Raw genomic sequence first — 15,678 nt, forward strand, 5'->3', positions numbered from 1 at the left:
GAATTGGGAAGTTCCCCAGGAGTAGGAAATGACCACCTGCTCCAGTATTCCTGCCTGGAAAGTTCCATGGACAGAAGAGCCTGGTGGGCTACAGCCCATGAGGTCACAGAATTGGACATGACTGAACACACACAAACACACACACACAAGGTTTGTGAGTAGTTTGACCAGCCATCCTGGTTTGCCTTGAGCTAAACGGTTTCTGGGATAGAGGACTTCCAGTGGTAAAACAAGGAAAGTCTAGGCAAACCAAACTGAATTGGTCACTGAATCACCTAAGGCTTGACTTTGTTTTGCTCACTGTTGTATAACTAGAGTCATAACAGGGCTTAGAACTAAAATAGTTTCTCAATTCCTATTCACTATGTGCATGAATTCATTCCAATGCAAAAATAATCTAACCATGTTCTATACTTTTCTATTTACTTTTTTCCTCCAATAATTTATTTTCTTTCTATGTTTATGGCTTCAAAATCTTAATACTTTTACATAGAGACAAATGTATTATTCAGGGAAAATTTGATACATTAATTAAAATCACTTACATACTATTTTTTCATTGCTTAACACATGAGAAAACAGGTGAAAGCACTTTCTGAGCTATAAAGCACAGAGTTTTTATTTTTGAATTATCCTATGAATACCGAATGGCATCCCACTAAATTCTACAAGTGCAGTTTATCTTTGACATTAATCTAATTGCAGATTTCTACCCCTGAACATCAGAGCTTTCTCTGATTACTAATATGGATTTTAAATAACTATCACAAATCACTCTCAGGATTTATTAGAAAATGAATATACTTTATAAAATAATGAATAAACTTTATAAAAGTTTAATGATGTCAATAAATTGAAAATCTGTTGACTAGTAAATGAGATTTTTATCTTTAGTTGCATTTATTGTCTGATGAATAATCTAATCTATATTGGCATTTGTCTTCAGTAGGAAGTATAGTAACAAGTTTATGCTCATAAAATTATATATATATCTATATATTCTTCATCTGTATTTTTCAGTATTGTGAATTTCCTGCTTTCTTCCTTTTTCTTGAAGGTAGAATATATATTAATCATAATAAAAAATATCAGATCTCTAAAGTGGAGCTAAAGAATAGAAATTTAAAAGAGGCATCACTCTGAAAGTGCCTAGGAAATAATTTATTCACCTCTATAAGTTGTCCCCAGTATTGATAAGGTTGAACTCCAGATTGAATAACTAAATGGTGTGTAGAAATGACAGATTCTCATTTTATAGTACTTATAGAAAATTTGAAAACATACTAAGAAAAGAAAGCAAGGAATAAAATATACTTCCACATAAAGATTTGTCTAAAAAAAAAAAAATGCAATTGATCTCATAAACGCTGCTGCTGCTAAGTCACTTCAGTTGTGTCCGAATCTGTGCAACCCCATAGACGGCAGCCCACCAGGCTCCCCCATCCCTGGGATTCTCCAGGTAAGAACACTGGAGTGGGTTGCCATTTCCTTCTCCAGTGCATGAAAGTGAAAAGTGAAAGTGAAGTTGCTTAGTCGTGTCCGACTCTTCGCGACCCCATGGACTGTACCCTACCAGGCTCCTCCGCCGGTGGGATTTTCCAGGCAAGAGTACTGGAGTGGGTTGCCATTGCCTTCTCCATCATAAAGGCTAGCATTAACTTTTTAAGAGTGACTTATTTGCAAGACTCTTGAAAAAATATTTAGGTGGAAATACATAGCTACATGACATTTTTATGGTCAGCATTAACTAAAGTTCTTTTGTTAACATCCATTTATGTTAAGAAGTATCTTTACATGCATGCGTTTTTCTGCTTGAGGGCTGCTGGAAAGAGAAACTTTATTACTTCTCCCTTTCATTTTGTAAAACTTTATTTTTTAAAAATAGAACTAGCCATAGGACCAGGAAGTCCAATTCAACATTTGACTTTTGAGGCATTTTACAAATGTTGTTATAGTTAAATTTTTTCATAATGATTCAGTTAGTAAAGAAACCCATGATTTCCGTAGTGTTAACAAATTATTTGATTTAAAGTTTTATAGTATCTACTATAAAAAAGTATATACCAGAAAATACATCATAATTACTATTATATATGCTTTAATATATTTAGTTCAATTTAAGCTTCATTTATTTCTCTCAGAGAATTAGACACTTTACAAAACTATCAACTGTGTTTAAATGGAAATTAAATTCCATTTTAATTTACCACTTTTAATGTGGGACTAAGGACTGAAAAGAAAGAATTATTAATTGTCATTCAGAAGCCTTATGGATACATAGACATGATAAAGGGTAGGGATTCCCATAATGGATGGATTTTTGTCAGGATCTCCTAGGGCTGAGCTAGGCAGGTGGTCTGCCAAGTTCTCAGGGTTGGAGGACATAAATCAAAATGGGTGCTGCTGCCTCCATAGAGACCAGCTCCTCTCTGTCAAATAACATTGAATCTTCTCTTTGATCCAAGTAAAAAGCTATATATTAACTACTTCTGCCAACCAGATAAGGACAGGATTGATACCATTTAGACAAATTCAAATTCAACGATTCAGCATCAAATATATAATACAGTGTAGCATTAATAACCTGGAAAATGAAACTAAATTACTGCACCAAATATTGAAAGAAAATCTTCACGTCTGGAGTCTTGTAGAGCTTTGCTTTCTGTATTTTGCCCAGATGATGTATGAGTATCCTCATTTACTGTGCATTAATAAGATTTATAAAATAGAAGGATTTTCCAGTAAAATGTGCTTTCATTAAAATAACAATGCATCGCCTATCTTTGCAGCAACACTCCATTCTCTCTCTCTCTCTTTTTATTTATTCTGGACTAAGGCAAAAAAAAAAAAAATGGAGTTTTCTCACTGCTGCTAGGCACTTGTTATACAATTTAATTATATAATTTATATGTAATTTGTATATTTTCTCAAATAATTTAAGAGGGATTGAAATCTCAAAAGTTTGGTTAGCAGCACTTAAAGACACAAAATGATGGGAACTGGTTTTTAAATGTGTTTTAAGAATGCTTCTTTGAGTTTCTACATTTCGATCTTAATTGACAGTGTACTATCAGTAATTCTAGGAGATTTCTTTTTTCTCTCCTACAACCAGATGTATCTTCTTTTATATCCTGGAAAGATAATGGCATCACAGCTGGTTTCTATCTAATACAGAGTGTGCAGGAATTCATATTTCTTCTTATGGCAGAAGAGAAAAAAATAGAAGGTAATTTGATGTTTTAAGGCAACAGCTTAACTTATTTTTATCTGGTTGCTTTTGTACAGAAATCATATTCTAATCAAATATAAGAATGTGTATAGACTTTGGGGAAAGATATTTTAAAAAAGAGATTTGACTCTGTGAAAATATATTTTATGAAAAACAGATACCTGGCTTCCAAAAAGTCTATGACTCTTCACTCAAGCATTCATGTCTTATACCTGTGATATTTAGTGGTACAATTTGATATGGGGAGGGAGGAGGAAGGGAGGTTCAGGATGGGGAACACGTGTATACCCGTGGAGGATTCATGTTGATGTATGGCAAAACCAATACAATATTGTAAAGTAATTAACCTCTAATTAAAATAAATAAATTTATATTAAAAAATAAAATAAATTGTCTTCAATATCCTTATTAATCCCAGTAAGCTGAAGCACCAAATAAACAATTTTAACATTATTTAAAAATTACATTGTTTCAAAGCACCACACTGTCCATAAGCACTCATCTGACTCTTTGACTTGTCTAAGTATTTTGAAGATTATGCTAAGAGGATAAAATGTTTAAGTTTTTTTTTTCACCTTGATCAATATTTACTTTGGAAATGTTGGGTGGCTTGGTGCCATCCACCTAATACTTTCCTCATGTTTCAGTATATCTTTTTCTATAAATATCTTCTTCATTTTCTTTCTCCCATACAAATAATCCTTCCATTGTCAAGTTATTTATCAACAGATCTAAATTCAGAATTTAAGAGTATGCAGGTCTCAAATAATGTCGTGATTTTTGATTCTTTGATTATAAAGCCTAAAAGCAATTATAGCAATTAAACAATTCCTCAAAAAAAGAATTGATCAATGTTCCAATCATTAACCAATGGTCCAAAATTCTTATTACCTACTTTAATCTTTGGAAAAGATGGCATTTGATTCCAGAATGTTCAGAATATGAGGAAAAATGATTAAAGCTATATCAGGCCTTATGTATGTGAATTATACCAAATTTTTCTCATATTTTGCCTCCATAAATGTGTTTGGGCACATGCAAAAGAATTTAGAAGTTTGAAGTGATAGCCAGTTATAGAAGAGCAAGAGTCCAGAATAGAAAAAAAAAAAAAAAAATTAGAGAAGATTTCTTCTAAAACATTCTTTGATATTTTCCCAAAGTCAACTGCATATATTTAGTAGGAAAAATAAATATACATACTAAAATTATCATTACATTGTGAATGACATATTTTTGATGCACATGAGTATTTAAGCATACTGTTGCTTTGTTACCTTTGGATAGAATAAAAACAGTAACAGACATAAAAAGTGTATTTTGCTACGAGGATAGACCAGATATTTAAACAGTGAAATGGACTTTCTGCTGAACCAAGGAAGTCCATTTTGAGTGATGAACTCTGGTTAGTGCAGCTACCTTATTGAAGCTCCCCACACCAGTACATGATGCAGAGCAAATACAGACACTGCTAATCATAAACTCATAAAATCATAGAATTCATTTTAGTGTCCTTTAAATAATACTTCTATAGCACTATGCCCTTCATCCCTAAAACCTGCAGTGAGGAACTTTTATCAAAACTATTTCTAAATTGACTGGAAAAGTCAAATGTGGCTTAACAAATCTTTCATCAATACATGTAGATTTTTTTAAAAAAAATTCTAACATATATACATTAGGGCAACTATAATCTCTTATAGCACTGAACTGTATTCTTGACTTTCTTACCTAAATTTTTAGTGCAAATTCACCTTTTATTCTAGTAGAATTTATCTAACTACTCAGCCACCCCTCACAGTTCAGTTCAGTTCAGTTCAGTCGCTCAATCATGTCCAACTCTTTGTAGCCCCATGAACTGCAGACGCCAGGCCTCCCTGTCCATCCCCAACACCCAGAGTTTACTCAAGAGGAATTGTATGCTGGAACTAACTTCTTAAGAATTAAAAGCTCAAATGAAAGAAAGTTTATAATCAGCAAAGACAGAGCTCAGAGATCAGAAAACAAGTAGAGAAGGCAAGATTGTTTTCCTTCTGGGTTTATACCAGTCTTCTTTGTATTAGCACTTGATACTCCTTGGCGAGTTGTTTAGTTTCTAAGCTGCTCTGCAGCTTAGAAATACGAAGTACATTCAATACTGAATCACTTGACAAATGGCAGCCAACATGTGTTTTCCCTTGAGTCTTCTCCACAGTAAAAGCTAATATGAATTGTATTCCTAACAAAGAAAGGTAGGATATGAGGGAGAAAAAGCCACTAAAGAACTGGTACTCAAAAAATAGAGGTGAGATCTTTGTGTGGTCTCATTCGTTTGCTATCTCTTCCTCCCAGTTCTCTGACCTATTTTGCTAGTAACAATTGGTTTTTCACACCTGGAGATCACAAAACCCTGGTGTGATGTCCAGCCTGTAGAGTTATGTGTGAGTATCCAAGCTGCTCATTTATTAGGAGCTAAAGTTTTCTCTAGTTTAACACTTATCTCACCAATGATATGGCAGATTTCAAGGGCCAGCAATAGGAGGTGTATATTTGGGAATATCCCTTGGGGAAGGGAATGGCTACCTACTCCAGTATTCTTGCCTGGAGAATTCCATGGACAGAGAAGCCTAGCAGGCTGCAGTCCACGGGGTTTCAAAGAGTCCGACATGACTGAGTGATTAACACGCTGTTACACTACTGTTTTCACTATGCTTCACATAGATAAAGACAAAAGTCAGACGTATACTGTATTAAAATATCAGGAGAGTGCTGAGGTACCAGTAACTAGAAAGTTCCTTTTTAACTTGCAAGCTAGTGGATATTCTCATACCAAAAATATCTCCAGTGATTTGAAGTATCTTTAGTGAATTACTAGTGTGTTAGCATTGCTATCCCTTGGTAAACATCCATTGGCCGTAGCAAATCAAATCCATACTTAAACACTTCTTTACCACTCTACAATCTGCATTTGGAAGAACAGGATCAGCTCTTCCAGAAGAATGGAAAAAAAATCATGAGGAGGTTTTGGTCATAACAGTAACTTGATTATTTCAAAACTCTAGGATCCTGCCACCTGCCACCTAACAGGAAAATTAGAGCTGGCCCCTGGTAGTCAACTGATATTTCTTTAATGATATTGCATATAGGTCATGAGTGATTCAAGTGCAGAAACCAGGTCTTACTAATAATGTGTCCACAGCACTAACATCATTGTTTAACACACAGTAGGTCTTTAACAGTTAGTGTTGAATTGAACTGAGTTTGTTGACACTCAGCACCAATAATGATTTTTCAACTTGGATAATTTAGCATTCTGTGATTGTACTTCATCTAGACGGCAGAATTTTATTTAAGAGCAAGGAATAAATTATACTGAAACTTTCTTTCAAGTGGAATTGAATTTACTTCACAAAAATCTAAAAATTTGAGCATTCTACAAAGGGCGACACTAATGAAAAGAAAAGACCACAGCATCCTTAAATATAGATCAGAAACTCACATCATCTAATGAAACAGGACCCTGTAGAGACTGGTGCTGTGACTGAAGATTACTGTAATATTACCTTTCTCAGAAAGCAGGAAGTCTAGTTACCGTCAAGTTTCTCACATTTGAGCCAAACTACAAATGAGTTGTATCCAGGTACAGAAAAACCAACAATATTTTATTTATAATCTTATTTTTAGTTTTTGAACTACAAATCAGATTCTAGATTTGTTTAAAAGATCATGGGTTTTAAGATGCTCATATGTAAATTAATCTGTTGCTTGCTTCCTTTTTTTTTTCTTTCCCATTGAATGGTCCTCCTCATAAATACAGAACAGATCATTACATGAAAAATATAAGATCTTGCATTTTTTCCTTGTTCTCTCTTAAAAATCTATTTCTAATATTGCATTCCCCATTGGACTACTTCATAAGGGCATGAGGGGGAGGAAAGAAAAGAAAGAGAGAAAGAGAAGGAAAAAAAAAGAAAGACAAAATAGACTGGATCTCACCACTAGAATTCACCATAAAAATCTCAAAGTATAACAGAATTCTTACAAAATTTCCTAGACCGGTTCTTTAGGGAATTGAGATCTCCTGTGAAAAATATGGCGATAGGGAAGGCAGGGACGAAATGTGGGAAATAGTAAATAAGTGCAGCAAAAACAGGTTCTGAGGAATACACATAATTTTGTCTGCTTTAGATCACAATAGAATTTTTAATAAATAAATCTTTTCTTTTTTGTTTTTTTTTTGTAAAGACACTTTTTTGAAACAGTAGATTTAGCCCAGTCATTTGTGTCATTTTTAATAAACTGTCTCTTTTTTTTTTTTTGACTGTTTGTTTTCCATAACTGTCAGTGTTTTAGATTTGAGTCTCTTGGACATTGTCTTTAGAGTTCATCCGGATCAATAACGGTTCATGCACTGAACTGTGTATTGAATTTATTGTGTTAACTGTTGTTGTGTGGTTGAAAGGAGATTTGTAAGAGTTATAGTGATTGAGGTGCTCATGCTCAATGGCAGGCATGGGCAGGTGGCTTTCCATGGGCGTGTCTCCTGTAATCTCATCATCCACATTAATAATTTCAACAGTCCTCGTTGGGGCATGATGGTTTTGCCGATGATGCTGCTTCCTCATCTTGTAGAAAATGACCAGCATCACTGCAGCCATGAGTGTGATGGCCACGAAACAGCCAATGATGATTTTGGTAGTCTTCATGACCTCATCAATTCCTGGGATCCCACTGTTTATATCAGTCACAGGGATGGTGAATGTCTTTTCTGTCGACCTTGTGCTCTGTGGCGTGAGGGAGGTGGTCACGTTAGTGGTCTCCCAGTCGATCACCGGAGTGGGACCCACATTGTTATCTGTGGTCCGTGCCTCATCCTGAGAAGGTTCCATAGTCTCTACCGTGACAGTTGAAAAGTAAGAGAAGGGAGTAGTGGTTGCTGCAGTAACATTCAGGGTGGCTGAAGCGGTGGTATTTCCCACAGAATTACTCACCATACATGTGTACATGCCTGTATCTTGCACGGTTACATTTGTGAAGTTTAACGTGCCATCGCTGAGCACAGCTATCCGCACTTTATATGCCCCGTGTGTCATGACTGTTCCGTTTGGAGTAATCCAAGATACAGAAGTTAGGGACGTGGAGGCCCGACATTTCAGCTCAGCTGCCATGCCTTCAGTGACATTGAGGTCTGCTGGGGGCTCCACAATGACAGGAGCATAGCATGTGAAATAATTCTGGTCAAGCTCCCCAATGTACCTCCCTTTCAGATTGGGAGGGGTGTTACACCGGGCACAGCAAGCTGTATTGGAAGGGGCCATGTCTTTTATCCACCAGCTGAGCCACAGGATGTCACAGTTACAGTTCCAGGGGTTGTGATGTAAGTGTATCCGCTCTAGATGATGCAAGGGTGTGAAGAGGTCATGAGGCAGTAATGTCAGATTGTTGTGTGCCAGGTTGATCTCCACCAGTGACTGAAGGTTATCAAAGGCATTCCGTTCAATCACTTGAATCTGGGACTGGATCATCCACAGTTTCTGAAGGTGCATCAGCCCCTGGAAAGAGCCAGGCCTGATGGCAGACAGATGATTCCCAGAAAGATCCAGCTCATCTAGTTTTATGAGCGGCGTGAGGTTAGGGATTTCTCGGAGGTTGCACATGGCAAGGTTCAGATACCTCAAGTTAGACAGACCTTCAAAGGCACCTTCTGAGATGTATGAAAGCCTTTTCAATTCCCCTAAGTCTAGCCGGCGCAAAGAAGGGATTCTGTTAAAAGCGTAAGAAGGGATGCTTTCGATGGGGTTGTTTCGCAACCAGAGCTCCTTCAGTTTAGACAAATATACAAAAGCTCCATTCGGGATGGTCGTAAGACGATTGTCGAAGAGTTCCAGTGTGTTGAGGTTTGCCAGACCATTGAAGGCCCCGATTTCAATTGTTCTGATATGATTCCTACTCAACTGTAGGATTTCCAGGTGCCTCAGGTGTTTGAAGCTGTTCACTTTGATGATCTGGATTTGGTTCTCATGGAGGTTCAGCAGCCGGGTGTTGGTGGAGATGCCATCTGGAACATCACGTAGGTTTTTCCGAACACAAATCACCTTGCTGAACTGGTTGCTGCAGGAGCAGACGGAAGGGCAGGTTTGAGCCCGCACCAGACCAGCCACCACAAGAAGTTGAAGAGCCAGCAGCACCACAAGCAGGGGGTCAAATAAGGCCCTGTTAAACCTAGGACCTATCATTATCTGCTGTGGATGTAAGGTCATCTTGTTCAACATTCATAATTTATCTGGTGTTGGTCCTTCTGGAGTTCAAATAATCTGCAATGCAATAAAAGCAAAAAAGAGTATTAGATCTCCTCCAAATGTCTTTCTCGAGTCATTGTCAGTGAGACAGTGTATCAGCTCAAGCCTTCATTTCTCAAACTAAGATAATAAATCTAATGTCATATATTGAGCAACAAGGCTCATATTTATTAAGAAGTGTTTCCATACTTTGAGTTATCAGCCAGCCACAGCCCATATTCCATCATTTGTGCGATCACAGAGAAATGGAAGAATGAGGTAGAGGGTTTGACTGTGGTGTTTATCAACCAAGGGTGACCTGAATGCATGAGGACACATGAAATGTACCCATCATTAGGTTCAATGTCCAGACCAGATTGGAAAAGTTCAGAAAATAAAATTGGGGGACTATACCAATAAACTAAAAACTCCCTTGCAAAATTATTAATAGCTGACATTTTATCAAAGAGTAGTCTATGTGCCGTAGGCTATAGACTTCACAAACAATCCAAAAATGGCTACATAACTTGCAGAGCTCAAGGCAAAATGCAAACATGGGATGTCTTGTCAAAAATTACTAAGAATTTCAAAGGTTTCCCTGATAGTCCAGTGTTTAAGACTTTGCCTTCCGATACAGGGGGTGTGGGTTCAGTCCGTGGTTAGGAAGCTAAGGTCCCAGATGCCTCTTGGCCAAAAAACCAAAACATAAAACAGAACACAATAGACTTTAAAAGTGGTCCACATCCAAAAGAAGTCTTAATAATTTTATTAAGAATTTCAAATCAGTTATAATAGAACATTAAGTCAAGCATGGGCCCTTCTGAATATGGAGTTCTTTGTAACTGCACAGGCTTCATGCCCTGATCCTTTCTTTTCTTTACTGAACTTCTCTGAGAAAGGAATTGTTATAGGCTCCATTTTCAAGAAGAAGACATTTAATTGTAGGGGAAGTAACGTGCATATAGTCACATGGTTAACAAGTAGAGAATCAGGGTTCAGATATTCATCTCACTGGTCCAGGAGAATATGATTTCAAACATTCCATGAAAAAAGTTTCTGCAAGAATGATGGCAAAAGCAAACTATTTTCCACAATTATTTTTGTTAAAATACCTTTCCTTTGGAGGTCACCTCAACTGTAAACACTGGCAACTTAACATATGGTACCTGTGAAAATACACTGAAATAATGACATGCACAAATATGTGTAAATTTCTAGAGATTTTCATATATAAAACTCACAACAACAGAGCTAACTGCTACCTAGAGGTAAACATACTACCAATTAAATCACATCTCATGAAACATAATGTTTATGTACAGAAAAAATCATAGTATTAAATATAACAGGATTGTATACGTATTATGCCCTGACTGTTATTGATTTCTGGAAAGGAAAATAAAACAACTTACTTTCTGCATCTCTTACAGCACAAAGAGGAATTCCAAAGCTTGTGTTACCCAATATACACCCATTTCAATTGGCTTATCATGAATTGGGCACCTGTATGATGACTTCTCCCAAATTCCTCAATAAACAGTGCCTCTTCTAAGAATCTCTTGGGAAGAAAAAAAAAATGTGGGGACTTATCATAACCAATTCAAAAAGGCACTAAGACAGTAATTTAGTATTTACTACATGTCACCTTGGGCAGGTGACTTATCCTCTCCACAGCTCAATGTCATTTCACAATGGGGATGATATTATTATATAACCTTTAGTGTTATTTTCAGAAAAAAAATTAATATCATAAAGAGCTTAAAATAATGCCTTCCATACTGAAGGAACTCAATAGACATTACTATTACTACTACTACCATTTTTTTATTTCCCTTAGTTGGACATTTTGCTAAGTGCTGAGCATACAAAAGTGAAGAATATAACCCTCACCCTTGAGGAATTATAATTCAGAAGGTAGGACAGATAGGCAAAGAGATGAAACACAATAATATATGTTCATTGCTATGAGACCAAGCCACATTGGCACATGGGCACTAAAGTCAGAGCAACTAAATCTGTGATGGTATAATAAGTCAGGGGATTTTGAAAGAGGAGAGTCATCTGATCTAGATTTTGTAGAAATTGATAAAGAAAAGAAAGCAGAGCAGAGGGACCAGCCTGAACCAAGGCAAGGAAATAAGAAAGTACTAGTACAACCAAGCAACCATAAACTCCCCTATAGCAGGAGACTGGAAGGTCCAGGAAAGAGAATGGGAAAGAAGCTGGGATGAGATCAGATCAAAACTCAGTGTAAGCATTCCCGTTTATCCTGCAAGTGACTATTCAATATTCTGTTTATACAAAGAAATGCTGTCATCAGCTTTGCTTTCAAGAATGGTAATGCTACATTAATATAGGAGACAGAAAGGCTCTAGAAAAAACCCACAGCAAGGAGAAAGATTAGTAAAGTCTTCTACTTGCTGTAAATGAACCTTGGAGAGAAGTCAATGCCAGAGATACTTGAAATTTCTTAGCCATTTCTATGCATACCATCCAAGGTCTTGAGAGATTGGCTGTATCCTCCTTAGGACATAACCCTTCTACCAGTAGTAAGAGTCTCAGTGTAAATTAGCCTTTGTAAATAAATGCATTTTCTTAGAGTACACAAGACAGAGAAGAGACTCTGTTCCAAAATTAGGAGATGCTTCACTCAGTAAAGACGTCTGTCATGAGCAACTCTTAAACACACACCCACATTCACAGACTGTAGAAAGGGACCTGAGTCTTAGGAACGTGAGGTTTAAAGTCACAGATGCTCTCCGGCTTTAGCAGCTTGTTTTGGTCTCCTTCCCTATGGCAGCAAAGAAACTTGAGCAGTAGGCTATGAATTGTTACTGTTTCTTTCAGGACTTGCTTCCTCCCTCCAGGTTCTTGCAGCTCCGAGTAGACTTCTCACACCATCTAGCACTATGATCATTTGTCCCTGGTTCTGTTTCCTGCACTAGCCTGTGAGCTCTCTAGGAACAGTAGTCATGTCTCTTCTTAGCCTCTGGACAACAGAGAACCTAGTGTGCTGTAGACACTAAATAAAATGACTGTTGAAAAAGTGCAAAACATTTACTATCTAATTCCAACACTTTGTATGTGCAAATTTTCTGAATTTTCTGATGTTTTGGTATCAAGGCCTTGCTGATCCTGAAAAGTCAGCCCAGCCAATAAAAAGTGTTTGTTGCTCAATTGTCTCCAAGTCTTTGTGACCCATGGGCTGTGGCCCACAAGGTTCCTCTCTTTGTGGAATTTTCCAGGCAAGAATACTTGAGTGGGTAGCCATTCCCTTCTCCAGGGGGGCCTAGGAATTGAACCAAGTTCTCCTGCGTTGCAGGCAGATTCTTTACCATCTGAGCCACAAGGGCTCTGCCCATCCAAAGGCTATCCAGATTCTACAGATAGTAGAAGGCAGGCCTACAGGCATGCCTGCCATATTTAAACCAACCATTCTGAAGCAGGTACCCCAACCACTTCCATTATCAGTTCTTACAGTGCTGTTTACTCTCAAGCCACTGCCCCTCTGCCCTCATCATCCCAGGGTTAGATTCCAGGCAACTAGACAGACCCTACGTCCCAGAACTCACTGAATTTACTCATATCACAACAGAGTGGTTGGCAAGCTTCTCACTCTGAGTTAGATTAGGAGGTATCTTTCATTATAAATTAAAGCACGACCTTGAAAACCGTTGTAGATTTCCATTTTAAATAGGATGCTATTTAAGTTGCCAATAATCATAACCATTGCAAAATTTTCATTTCTGTGATTCAGTTTTTCATCCATATGTTCCCTTCTTCTCAAAACACACTTCTGAAGGTAACTGGGAATTTGAAAGAAAGAAAGAGAGGGAGAAAGAGAAGGAAGGAAGGAAGGAAGGGAAAGGAAAAAGAATATCACCTAAACTCTAATATATTAACTGATTGATGCTTTTAGGATGGGGGTCCTAGGGCCCTATTTTTCTATCCCTCCTCCCACCTCCCAGCCCATGACTCTCCGTAGAGTCCTAGGGTCTCAGTCAAAATAACTGGTGGACTGGAAATAGCACAAAGTGAAAGAGGTAACTCCTTACTCTTCCATTTGCTACTGAGTGACTTCACTTTCACTTTTCACTTTCATGCATTGGAGAAGGAAATGGCAACCCACTCCAATGTTCTTGCCTAGAGAACCCCAGAGACGGAGGAGCCTGGTGGGCTGCTGTCTATGGGGTCGCACAGAGTTGGACACGACTGAAGCGACTCAGCAGCAGCAGGGACATCCTTTTAAAATATGAAATAATAAAGACAACCATGTCCAATGGGCAAGAGAAGAGGCTTATGATGAATTCCTGAATTCATATGTCTGCTTGAACACCCATGACCCTATTAATGGGAAGGTTACTTCATCTGTCTATAATTTACTCTCCTCATCTGTAAAAGTAGCAGAGCTACTTAATCAATAGGCTCTTGTTAGTACTGTCATATAATATATACAAAGTTACTGACTCATAATAAGTAATATATAATACTGAATAAATATTTAATACATATTAAAATAAAGTGATATAAGCTTCTTCTTCTTAGATAAGATAGGAATAACATTAATACCTATTATTCAAAGTTGTGGTAAGGATGAACTGGAATGACCAGAAACACACTCTCAGTAAAACATATCCAAATATGATGCATTGCTCTTTTTTCAGTCTCTGGGTTGTTTTATTTTCTACTTCTTGCTTACTTCAAAGTCTTTTTGCTATTGAAATTAATGAGATTGCCTGTAAATCAGTCATAGGTAATGATTTATGAATTATAGCTGGTTCAAAGCTAATTTATAACCTGTAGCAAATAAAGTTTGGTACACACCCAGAATTGAATAAACTACTATCAACAAAAGGTTTCTATTTTAAAATCTAAATTATGTTACTTTACATCAAAAGCCAGGTTTCAACATCTCTTTCAGAAGATGTTTTTATCACATCAAAAGGAAATTAATTTAAAGGTGCACACTATCCATTACGATGTCATCTCACAGCATTTATTTACAAATGGATCTGTGTGGGTTTTGAATTAAACTATAATACTCTTAGCCTTGTCCCAGAGGATATCCTGACTTTGTCAAGAGACCTTTCTTCTTTCCTTACCCATGCTTCAGTGCACTGAGAGACACAGAAGGGACTCAGGAGGCAGAGTAGCTAATGGGGATGCTTTATTTAGCACAGTATCATTGCTAAGTCAGCATAGACTGCTGTCTAGACATTGGAACTAGTTTTCAAGCGAGGTGAGAGAAAGATAAATTTAGTTAACCCCAATCAGTCCTCATATCTCAGCAGACCACACATTCACTGTCATTTATACATGCAATGGACCTCTGTAAACACTGAAAAGCCAAACCATTAACCCCCAAACTCAGAATGGACACTGAAACCTCCAGACCATACCTTACCATCAACATCAACTTGACTTAGCTCTTCCATAGCTTCTATTAGCAACTCTATCCTCTTCTGAAATTCTCGTGCTAAAGCAAACAGTTTCATGGTCCTTAGCAAAACTGGCCTAAAGATCCTTCAGCTCTTTCATAGAAAGCATTAACTGTGCTCTAAGATTCTTTGGATCTTTTGCCTCACGTTGGTGTTTTCTCCAATCCTGGATCTTTGTATCATGGTTCTTACTCGATAAATTATGGCTTAATCATCATCATTCCATTCAGACTCTCCTGGACTTCTGTAGGGTCTTAGTAAGGAAAAAGACTCAGGTCTGTCTTACCAACCATTCTTGCTGGTAACATTTTCAGAATCAACCGCTTTATGAAACTAAAGGTGGGTTAATCACTTGAAATATGCTTGAACTTCAATTTCTCTTTCTTCTTCTCTGAATTTGTTGTATACCCAATATCCTACTCCAATACTCTTTCCTTAGAAAATTTTGTTCAGAAAGATTCAGTCTCTTTAAAAAAAAAAAAAACAGAATTATATTATCTTCTTTGAGACAAGGTTATCCAGTCTTGATGTATTAATAGAATCTGGCTTAAGTTAGGACTAGGCAAACTTTTTCTGTGAAGGGCCAGACAGTAAATAGTTTAGGTTTTCAGACTATATGGTGTCTAGTTTCTACTGCTCTGCTCTGCCGCTGAAGCTTGAAAATAGCTCTGGTCAAAAAGTCAACGAATGTGCATGGCCATCTTCCAGTTAGACTATGCACATTCAAATGTCTCAAATATTCTTAATATTTTTTCAA

The 15,678-nt window shown here is 37.2% G+C and overlaps 1 protein-coding gene across 1 annotated transcript; it reads right to left on the bottom strand.

The window, feature by feature from the left end:
- Nucleotides 1-7,554: 7,554 nt before the first annotated feature.
- On the bottom strand, nt 7,555-9,477 carry LRRC4C (leucine rich repeat containing 4C). Its single transcript, XM_068989272.1, has one exon. It carries the CDS (start codon nt 9,475-9,477, stop codon nt 7,555-7,557), a length of 1,923 nt encoding a protein of 640 aa, XP_068845373.1.
- Nucleotides 9,478-15,678: the final 6,201 nt, after the last annotated feature.

This window comes from Capricornis sumatraensis, chromosome 16 (assembly GCF_032405125.1).
Source record: "Capricornis sumatraensis isolate serow.1 chromosome 16, serow.2, whole genome shotgun sequence".
Lineage (NCBI taxonomy): Eukaryota > Metazoa > Chordata > Mammalia > Artiodactyla > Bovidae > Capricornis > Capricornis sumatraensis.

Excerpts from the sequence above, each read along its gene's own strand:
- LRRC4C (XM_068989272.1), bottom strand. The coding sequence starts at position 9,477 with ATGTTGAACAAGATGACCTTACATCCACAGCAGATAATGATAGGTCCT.